Raw genomic sequence first — 11,576 nt, forward strand, 5'->3', positions numbered from 1 at the left:
TCTGTAAGCCTACCTTGTTTAATTGACTGATAACTTTAGCGTAGAAGTCAGATATAAAATATTCATTTTTATTTGTTTCTTTTAGAGTGTACTTTTCTGAACTCCGAACTGTGTAGTTAAATTGACAAAGGAATGGTCCGATACATTATGTGAGAAGGACCGTACGGTGTTGGGGATTTGATGATTGGCGAAAGATTGCCAAATGGATATTGCCAAGATATCCATTGCAGGCCAGTGGTTACTCATTTCTGTCACTATGGCGGTCTGCCTTATTGCTGACTGAGCTCAATGGGTCCCACCAGCTTGTAGTCCTCAAAACCAGAAATGAGTTACCGCTGGTCAGTTCGTACATTCCTATGGGGGAAATGAATGGCTAAAGAAAGGGATTTGAATCATGTCTGAGGCTTAGAAGATCTTCTATGTTTTGTTCTATGAGATATCAGTCAGTTAACATGACCTTTATGACCTTTATGACCTTTATGACCTTTATGACCTTTATGAATTATGAGACCTTTATCTGCTTTAAGTGCTTGTTTTGATTACATAAATGCTTCCAAATTCACAAAAGTGACATTCGCTGATAAAGATTATCGCATAGAACGAAACATATAAGATCTGCCAAGCCTGTGTTTACCACAGACCTTATTTTCAGCTTTTTATTCCCCCCCCCCCCCCCCCCCCTCCAAAAAAAAAACAGTTTATTTCCCCAAAGGCTTTGACAAATGAGCCATGGCGGGGTTAGTGCCTACAAAAAGACGCAATTACTATTGCTCTCTATTCAGCTCAATTTCTGAAGCTTTGTTCCACTCTCACTCTCTCTCTCACCCTGTCCCTCTCTCACTCTTCATTTTATACACACAACCACCGCATCTATTACAGTACAATAGTGTTGACAAAAGTACAAAGATACAATGTGACATTTGCTTCAAAATAAGTTTTATTGTCATTTAATGTTTTCAAACTAGTGCAAATACATGCAAATAGGAGACGGGTCCTACAGCAGCCCGTTGGACCCAAAAAGCTTCTGCTGAAGAAAACACCAAATGATACCAAAATATTGGTTTAAAGGTAGACTCAGTGATATGACGTAGATGCAGAAAGTAAACAGCATAGTGGGTCGATTTCCGCAACAACTAAGAGCATTGAAGCCAAGCCTCAGGGTCAGTAGCTTCAGCCCAACATCACACACACACACACAAACACACATACACACGTATTTATTTTGTCTCCATATTATGTCTATCTCCAATAAGCTACCAAGGAAAGGGCTAAGAATACTGCATATTAATATGCAATGCATTCAGAACGCATTCAGACCCCTTGACTTCCTCATTGTGTTACGTTACATCATTGCATAGTTTTTTCCCCTCGTCTACACACAATACCCCATAATGACGAAGCAAAAACAAGGTTTAAGAAATTAAAAAAACTGAAATGGCACATTTACATAAGTATTCAGGCCCTTTACTCAGTACTTTGTTGAAGCACCTTTGGCGTGATTACAGCCTCGTCTTCTTGGGTATGATGCTACAAGCTTGGCACACCTGTATTTGGAGAGTTTCTCCCATTCTTTTCTGCAGATCCTCTCAAGTTGTGTCAGGTTGCATGGGGAGCGTCGCTGCACAGCTATTTTCAGGTCTCTCCAGAGATGTTTGATCGGGTTCAAGTCCCAGCTCTGGCTGGGCCACTCAAGGACATTCAAAGACTTGTCCTAAAGTTACTCCTATGCTGTCTTGGCTGTGTGCTTAAGGTCGTTGTCCTGTTGTAAGGTGAACCTTTGCCCCAGTCTGTGAAGTCCTGAGTGCTCTGGAGGAGGGTTTCATCAAGGATCTCTCTGTACTTTGCTCCGTCCATCTTTCCCTCGATCCTGACTAGTCTCCCAGTCCCTGCCCCTGAAAAACATCCCCACAGCATGATGCTGCCACTACCATGCTCCACTGTAGGAATGGTGGCAGGTTTCCTCCAGACGTGACACTTGGCATTCAGGCCAAAAGGTTCCATCTTAGATTCATCAGACCAGAGAATCTTGTTTCTCATTGTCCGAGAGACCTTTATGTGCTTTTTGGCAAACACCAAGCGGGCTGTTATGTGCCTTTTACTGAGGATTGGCTTCCGTCTGCCAACTCTACCATAAAGGCCTGATTGGTGGAGTGCTGCAGAGATGGTTGTCCTTCTGGAAGGTTCTCCCATCTCCACAGAGGAACTCTGGAGCTATGTCAGAGTGACCATCGGGTTCTTGGTCGCCTCCCTGACCAACGCACTTCTCCCCTGATTGCTCAGTTTGGCCGGACAGCCAACTCTAGGAAGAGTCTTTCCATATCATGTCCAATCAATTGAATATACCACAGGTGGTCTCCAATCAAGTTGTAAAAACATCTCAAGGATGATCAATGGAAACAGGATGCACCTGAGATCAATATAAAGTCTCATAGCAAAGGGTCTGAATACTTATGTAAATAAGGTCATTCTGTTTTTTTATTTGAATACATTTGCAAAAATGTCTAAACCTGTTTTAGCTTTGTCATTAAGAGTTATTGTGTGTAGATTGATGAAGAAAAACAAATATTGAATACATTTTAGAATAAGGCTGTAAGTCAAGGGTCTGAATACTTTCTGAATGCACTGTATGTCGTTTTAGAAATAAGGCTAATGAAATCAATAAATTGGATAACATTCATATTCTGGCCATCTCTGAAACTCACTTAGCTAATTCCTTTGATGATACAGCAGTAGCAATACAGGGATATAACATCTACAGAAAAGACACGAATGGCAATGGGAGAGGTGTTGCTGTATATGTTCAGAGCCATATTCCTGTAAAGCTTAGAGAGGATCTCATGACAAATGTGGTTGAAGTGTTATGATTGCAAGTTCACCTGCCTCATCTAAAGTCTCTTCTTTCAGGGTGCTACTATTGGCCAACAAGTGCTAACAGTCAGTATTTGGATAATATGCGTCCAATGCTTGATAGTGTGTGTAATGTTAGAGGTCTATTTTCTGGGTGACCTGAACATTGACTGGTTAGCAACTAGCTGTCCTCTCAAGAGGAAGCCTCTAACTGTGACTGATGCCTGTAATATGACCCAGGATATCACTCAACCAACTAGAGTGTAAACCAATAAAGTTGGATCTGTGGCATCCGCTTGTATCGATCATATCTTCACTAATACTGCAGAGCTTTGCTCCAAAGCAAAGTTCCCATTGGCTGTAGTGACCATACTATTGTGTCAATAACAAGGAAAGCCAAAGTGCCAAAGGTTGGGCCTAAAGTAATTTATAAGAGATCACACAAAATGTTTTCCCAGGACTCTTTTGTGGAAGTTGTAAAAAATGTATGTTGTCTTATGTGTACGAGGAAGTGAATTAAAATGCAGCACTGGACTTATTTGTACAATTATTTAGGCCAATTGTTGACAAGCATGCACCTGTTATTAAGAATCCCCATGGATTGATGATGAATTGAACAATTGTATGGTTCAAAGAAATTATGCAAAAGAGGTGACAAACAAGTTAGACTGATTTGTTGACATATTGGTCATTGAGGAATGTGAATAAACTTAACCAAAAGAAGAATAAAAAATATTACCAAACAAAGATAATTGACATAAAATGCAATGGAAAAATATTTTGGAGTACCTTCAATGATATCATGGGCAGAAAACCCAATTCATCTCCATTGTTCATTGAAGTTGATGGGTCAACTTTTCGATATTGCCAATCATTTCAATTACTATTTCACTAGTAAAGTGGAAAAACTCAGAAGTGAAAAAACAACATTGAACATTGAACCATCATATTTTTTAATAAAAGATCTAATAATTAAAGAGAAGGTTTGATGTTTGGAATTTGGTCAAGTTAGTGTGGGAGAGGTGGAGAAACTGTTGTTATCCATCAATAATGATAAGCCACCAGGTATAGACAAACTTGATGGGAAACTATTGAGAATAGTAGCAAACTATATTGCTATCCCTATTTGCTATACATTTAACCAAAGCCTAAAGGAGTGTGTCCACAGGTATGGAAGGAAGCTAAAGTAATTCCACTACCTAAAAATAGTAAAGCACCCTTCGCTGGCTCCAACAGCCATCCAATCAGTTTGCTGCCAGTTCTTAGTAAACTGATGGAGAGGATTGTGTTTGACCAAAAACAATGCTATTTTTCAGGGAGCAAGTTAACTACTGACTTTCAGCATACATATAGAGAAGGGCACACAACTTGTCCTGCACTGACTCAGATGACTGATGATTGGTTCAAATGGATAATAAGATGATAGTTGTATTGGTAGATTTCAGTGCAGCCTTTGATGTTATTGATCATAAATTGTAGTCACCTGCCATCACATGGTTGGAGAGATATTTCTCCAATCGAACCCAGAGAGTGTTGTTTAACATCCAAAGCTTCTTTAACATCCGATATGCACAGTGCGGTGTACCTTATGGTTGGAGAGTTATTTCTCCAATCGAACCAAGAGAGTTTTTACCATTTTTATTTTACCTTTATTTTACTAGGCAAGTCAGTTAAGAACTAATTCTTATTTTCAATGACAGCCTAGGAACAGTGGGTTAACTGCCTGTTCAGGGGCAGAACGACAGATTTGTACCTTGTCAGCTCGGGGATTCGAACTTGCAACCTTTCGGTTACTAGTCCAACACTCTAACCACTAGGCTACCCTGCCTACATCCGATATGCACAGTGCGATATGCACAGTGCGGTGTACCTTAGGGTTGGAGAGTTATTTCTCCAATCGAACCGAGAGAGTGTTGTTTAACATCCGATATGCACAGTGCGGTGTACGTTAGGGTTGGAGAGATATTTCTCCAATCGAACCCAGAGAGTGTTGTTTAACATCCAAAGCTTCTTTAACATCCGATATGCACAGTGCGGTGTACCTTAGGGTAGTTGCTGTTACATTTCTTTACTTTTACAAATTATTTGCCACTGTTCTTACACAAAGTCAGTGAGCTCACTGAAATTCTAAATAGGGAGTTACAGTTCAATCAGAATGGGTGATTAATAATAAACTGGTCTTAAACATATCTACAACTAATAGCATTGTATTTGGTTCAAACTTTCTCTAAAGACCTAAACGTCAACTGGAGTTGTACATAAAGGGTGTGACCATTGAGCAAGTTCAGGAAGCTAAACTCAGGAAGCTAAACTCAGGAAGCTAAACTCAGGAAGCTAAACTCAGGAAGCTAAACTCAGGAAGCTAAACTCCTAGGTATAACATTGGCTGGTCAATTATCATGGGCAAAGTCATATTGACAAAGCTGTTGTGGTGATGGTGAGGAGTATGTCTGTTATAAAATGATGTGGACCAGTTTTCCAGGCTCTGGTCTTGTTCCATCTTGATTACTGTCCGGTAATATGGTTAAGTGCAGCAGAGAAAGACCTAGCAAAGCTGCAGCTGGCTCAAAACAGAGCAGCACACCTTGCCTTTAACTGCACATGCAGAACTAACATCAGCAACATGCATGCCAGTGTTTCCTGGTTGAGGATTAATGAGAGATGAACTGCTTCTCTTTTAGTTTTTATGATGAATATTGCTGTGATGAAAACTCCAGATTGTCTGCATATCAAATAACATTCAACTCATACAGTACGTACCCCACAAAACAAACCACCAGGGGTTTCTTCACAGTCCTTGAGTCCAAAAGGAATTCACGGCAACACACTATTTTCTACAGAGCCACTATCGCATGAAACTCTGTTCCATCTCCAATTACTCAAGCAAACAGCAAAATGACCTTTAACAAATGGATTAAATAACAACTCATGGAAAGGCGGGGACTCGGAGGGGACACACACAAACACACGCACACACAGACACGCTAACATTTTGACGTTTTGAATTGTTAGTATAATTTTGGGATGTTTCTATGTGAATTTTGTTGGGTCGCCCAAAAAGTTACATATTGCAGCTTTCAATTTGTGTGGCTGTCCTTGTCAAACAGTGTGTCACAGTGTGTCATTGTTTTGTTACTCGTCATGATTTGTGTTATTTGTGGACCCCAGGAGAAGTAGCTGCTGCTTCTGCAACAGTGTAAAGTGCCCTGGCTACCACTGTGAACAGTGTAAAGTGCCCTGGCTACCACTGTGAACAGTGTAAAGTGCCCTGGCTACCACTGTGAACAGTGTAAAGTGCCCTGGCTACCACTGTGAACAGTGTAAAGTGCCCTGGCTACCACTGTGAACAGTGTAAAGCAAACCCATGCACATGCATGGGCTCCCGAGTGACGCAGCGGTCTAAGGCACTGCATCGCAGTGCTAGAGGCGTCACTACAGACCCTGGTTTGATTCCAGGCTGTATCACAACCGGCCGTGATTGGGAGTCCCATAGGGTGGCGCACAATTGGCTCAGCATTGTCTGGGTTCGGGTTTGGCCTGGGTAGGTCATCATTGTAAATAAGAATTTATTCTTAACTGACTTGCCTAGTAAAATAAAGGTTAAATAAAAAAATGTAATAAATAAATAAGCATGTGCAGATACTGTGTGCAACTGTGTGAGAGCGAAGTCTTGCATGTTGCTTATCTCATAATCCGCCGTGCTGCTTGTGACAACGTCATTTCACTGAGTGTACCTTTAAGATGTCATATTCATCCATGGTTATATTTTGGTTGTTCGGTTAGGACGAAGATGCCCATAGATGCTGATCTAAGGTCAGTTCAGTGTTTCCTCCTCTTACAGTTAAGGTTAGGATTTAGGGAGCGTAAACTGATCCTAGATCTGTGCCTGTGGGTAACCTCTACTTGGAAAGGGAAGATACATTTGAGTTCCTCCTGATCCACTTATGCACATTCATTATTCAACAATACAAAACCACTCAGTCAAGTCTGAGCACTTAGAAAGGATGCTTCTCATACTTCCCCTCAATGCTTTCTAAATAAGAGGCTCATCCTCCTGCTCCTGTTTTCCGTAATACTTGGGGATGATATTCGATATGTACTGATTGCCTACAACTCTTTTAATCCGTGACCTAAAGTACTGAGTAGCTAAGGTGTGTTTTAAAAAAAGAAAGAGGAGGGTCATACTCCATGAGGCATGGTAAGACATCCGTTTAGTTTTGTTTAGTGTTTCACTACTTTGCAGAAGCATCCACAGGACGTTGTTACTACTTACTCTACAGCACACATCTGGCCTACACTGCAGACTACACATCCCATCGCCATGTCCTTCACTCCTGGTGGGACACAGTGGGGTCGGGAGGTTAAGCAGGAGCACTATCTAAGACGGGAACGCCAGGTGTTTTTAAACTTACAATCCTTAATTGAAACGATAACAAAGTGGTCGCCCAGCCTGTGTTTAGGTAAAAAGCTGAGGGATGGGTCTGGAGAAATGTAACCACTCTCAAATTCATTAGACAGAGCTACAGTAGGCTGCCCTACAAAGTCAAAACACAGTAACTGCGCCAACGATGAAGATGAGAAAAATGGCTTTAAAGTTTTTTGTTAGCCAGCCAAATATGATAAGCAGTGATTCACTTGAGACGGATCCTATTTTCACTGTTTGCAATGTAAGAACTCTAAAAACAAAAGTGGACTAGTTGTCCAAAAGAAGTAATCCGTGTTAATTTGACTCGACTCCTTTGTAATTCTCCTGCCCCCTAATTAAGGTCATGTGGAAACGTGCCTGATATTCTTAGTTGATTTGTGTTGGGCAAAGCCTGGGGTTATGGTCTGCACTACATTGTACGCTAGCGACAGACCAATGCTTGGCTGTTGCTGTGGTGAGAGAGAGAAGAGCGCTTGAATCTCTCACATAACTCGAGTGAGATTCACTGGAATGAAATCTTCTGAGAACTACACCAGGAGTAGGCCTATACTTTAGCCACAGTAAAACAAGAGAGAGAGAAGCTTTTGGCACGAGCGCATCGGCCATCACCGGCGAGTGAGCTGCACATCATTGGCCGAGTCAGTGAAACTGGAAAACTTTTTCCTCCTGATATTGTACAATACAGTATGTGCGTCTCCACACACTTAGGCTATTGACGGATTCCAGACGAGGTCGTTTGAATTGATCTCAGATTCTCTGTTTGTCAAAGCAGCCTGTCATTTCAATCCTTTGTGCGGTTTTACAAAAGATTCAGTCATGTAAAACGACGTAGAATGTGTTTATAAAAGGCCACATGTTTCCCAGAGCCTAGGCTACAGAAAGAAAATCCACGTGTGTGCAACTTCTGCAAGCGCCTCTACTAACTTTTTGTTTCCGGCACCTCCCGATTTACAAACCAAGCACTGTAGATAAGTGATAATGCACTGCCACATCATCTTATTATGTAGTGATTTGTATGCGTATCAACCATGACCACTGACTTGACCTATGACCCCTAAAATGCAGATACTGCACTCTGCCTTTGTATGACCTTAAACAACTAAGGCAAAGTGCAGTATCTACAATCTAAATGTCTTTATCCAACTTTTCTTGTTTTTCTGTTTGATGGAAACAGTTTGAGATTGAGCTCTAACTACATCCCAACTGTATTTAATGGTGTAATGTAGTTATGTTTGCATGTTTTGTACATTCTATTGTGATAACCCTTAAGGTTAGGACTATTTCCACTCGCAGAATGGTGATACTTCCAAAACATTTTTGACTTTGTGCAGTATATACAACCTGAATATGTTTATCCAACTCATTGTTTTTCTGTTTGACTTTGTATGGTCATTTATTTGAGTTCGGGGTCACAAATCAGTGGTCATGGTTGTAATGCATTAAAAAATGACTTCATAATAAGATAATGCATTATCACTTGCATTATCACTTGCCTACCTACAACATATTTGGCTGGACAGCAAATAAACTTTAAAGCCATTTTTCTCAGTTTCACTGTTTGCATAGTTACTGCTCTTTACCGTTATATGGCAGAGCAGGTAACTGCAGTCCAAATATAGTGGATCAAAGCCAAAGTGCAGTAAATTCTGTTTTCCTGGGTTTTGACTTGGATTTTGCAGTTACTGCAAATTTCTCACTCCCATTTTCTCTAAAAATTGAACATAATTGAACACAGTATCAAACAGATACTACAAAGCCTGATTTCTGTCTTAACTCAATTTTGACCAAATATGTACTTACTGCGTTTTGCCTTTGTAGGCAAATTATAGATTTAACCATGTTTTGAGGCTATGCTGTGTTTGTTTATATTTACATAGTTTACAAACATTGGAGTAAAACAAGCTTGTATTTTGGGTTCTGATAGGACATGACAGTTGAACTAAGCTCATGAGGCATGTTTTATTCTTCAAGACTCAATGGGTATATATCATTCATTTACAACTCCAAAAATGGATGTAGCAACTAAAGATTCCAGCTTCAAGTGCCACTTTCTTTTTGTTGAACATCTATTAGATGCTGAAAGGGAACTAGCACAGAGATGGTCTTTCAGCACTGTCACCAATATGGAATGTCTGATATTTGTTTCCCTCGTTACCCAGAGGTCTATCAACATTGGATGTAGTTCCTAGCACAGAGCCACTTCTGTATCAAGAGTATGAGGTTATTTCATTACTCTTTGCCCCAAGTCACAGTAACAGGTACAGAGTGCCAACTGAAGCCGACGGACAAACACCCCTCGGTGTCTTTGTTGCTATGGATTCATGTTTCACCTTGTTAACTCTGCTGAGTCCTCATTGCCATCCAAAGTCCTGGCCAGCCATCTGATAGAACCGCTGGTTGTGCGGCCTGTAGAACTCCCTCAGTCTCCGGATCACTTCAGGGTCGATGGGGGCGTGTGTTCGGCCTTTAGTCTTCCCCAGGCAGTGGGGCTTGCTGCTTCCCTCCGGCTTCTTCAGGCAGGGGAAACCTTTAGTCTTATTGAAGTAGAAGTGCTTGTCCGTCACAATCCTCTGGAGGCCCAGGAAGTCCTGGACCTTTCCTAGTTCTCCTGCCGGGTCGGAGATGAGGCCCTCCCCACTGACCAGGTGGATCTGGGCCCGGGGGAACCAGGCCAGCCAGCGCTCCAGGTGTTGGGCGTACAGTCCGATCCACAGAGGGCTCCATAGAGAGTCAATCTCACCTGGGATCAAGAAAAGACACAGTTACCTGTTTTAGACCTTGAAAGGGGGGACTGAAGACAGGACTAAAGAATATAGTCTTTGTGTGGGTACTGAATTAGGAAAAACTATATTTTTGTGTCATTCATTGATCCATCCAACCATGCTATCATTCATTCATTCATTCATAGGCCTATACAATTAAAATGCATCACTATGATTCTGACCATTGGTGCGGTTCTTGAAGGCGAGGGTCTCGAAGGCAGGGATGTGGGGGGTCTTGGAGATGATCTGGGTGTAGTCAGAGATGGCCCGGGTCACAGGGTCTCGGACCACCACAATCAGCTTCACGTCACGCGACATGGAGTGCACACGCCCCGGGGTCTCCACGGTAACAAAGTAACGCGGTGTCTTCTCCATGACAACCTGGCCGTCCAAGGCCTTGGGCATCATACTCCTGGGGGATGGAGGGAGAGAAAGGGATACATTATAGAAAGGGAGAAAGGAAAAAAGAAATAGATATGTTTAGTGTTTAAATGGTGTAACGATTAGGATTAAAACCATCTGGAAAATGATTCTGATTGGATAAACAACCATCTGGAAAATGATTCTGATTGGGCTAAACAACCATCTGGAAAATGATTCTGATTGGGCTAAACAACCATCTGGAAAATGATTCTGATTGGGCTAAACAACCATCTGGAAAATGATTCTGATTGGGCTAAACAACAATCGAAAAGGCTTTACTTGTCTCTTCCTGGCTACAGTTGATGGTCAGGCCTCAAGGCTGTTCTTATATGCATCAGTAATGGAGGCTATCATTACACATGTACAGGCTACATCAATCATAGAGGGGTACTGAGATGCACACACACACAGGGCTATACAGTGCCTTCAGAAAATATTCACACCCCTTGACTTTTTCCACGTTTTATTGTGCTAAAGCCTGAATTTCATATGGATTTAATTGAGGTGTGTCAATGGCCTACACAAAATACCCCATGATGTCAAAGTGAAATGATGTTTTTTGACATTTTTACAAATGAATAACAAATGAAAAGCTGAAATGTCTTGAGTCAACAAGTATTCAACCCCTCTCTTATGGCAAGCCTAAATAAGTTCAGGAGTATAACATTTGCTTAACAAGTCGCATAATAAATTGCATGGACTCACTCTGTGTGCAATAATAGTTTAAAACAATTATTGAATGACCATGTCATCTCTGTACCCCACAGATCCAATTATATGTAAGGCTCCTCAGTCCAGCAGTGAATTTCAAGTACAGATTCAACCACAAAGACAAGGGAGGTTTTCCAATGCCTCATAAAGAAGGGCACCTATTGGTAGATAAATACACATTTAAAAAAGCAGACAAAGAATATCCCATTGAGCATGGTGAAGTTATTAATTACACTTTGGCAGGTGTATCAATACACCCAGTCACTACAATGATACAGGCGTCATTTCAAACTCAGTTGCTGGAGAGGAAGGAAACCGCTCAGAGATTTCACCAGCCCAATGGTGACTTTAAAACAGTTTAATGGCTGTGATAGAAGAAGACTGAGGATGGATCAACAACAATGTAG

The 11,576-nt window shown here is 41.3% G+C and overlaps 1 protein-coding gene across 1 annotated transcript in view; it reads right to left on the reverse strand.

The window, feature by feature from the left end:
* Positions 1–9,217: 9,217 nt before the first annotated feature.
* hs3st3l (heparan sulfate (glucosamine) 3-O-sulfotransferase 3-like) overlaps positions 9,218–11,576 on the reverse strand; it is a 10,349-nt gene continuing 7,990 nt past the window's right edge. The window contains exons 2-3 of the mRNA XM_020460320.2: positions 10,218–10,447; positions 9,218–10,013 (exon numbers count right to left, since the gene is read on the reverse strand). Of these exons, the coding sequence (XP_020315909.1) occupies positions 9,625–10,013; positions 10,218–10,447 (619 nt within the window). The 3' untranslated portion in view covers positions 9,218–9,624. The remainder of the gene's footprint in view (positions 10,014–10,217; positions 10,448–11,576) is intronic.

Source organism: Oncorhynchus kisutch, linkage group LG25, assembly GCF_002021735.2.
Source record: "Oncorhynchus kisutch isolate 150728-3 linkage group LG25, Okis_V2, whole genome shotgun sequence".
In the NCBI taxonomy this organism is placed as follows: Eukaryota; Metazoa; Chordata; class Actinopteri; order Salmoniformes; family Salmonidae; genus Oncorhynchus; species Oncorhynchus kisutch.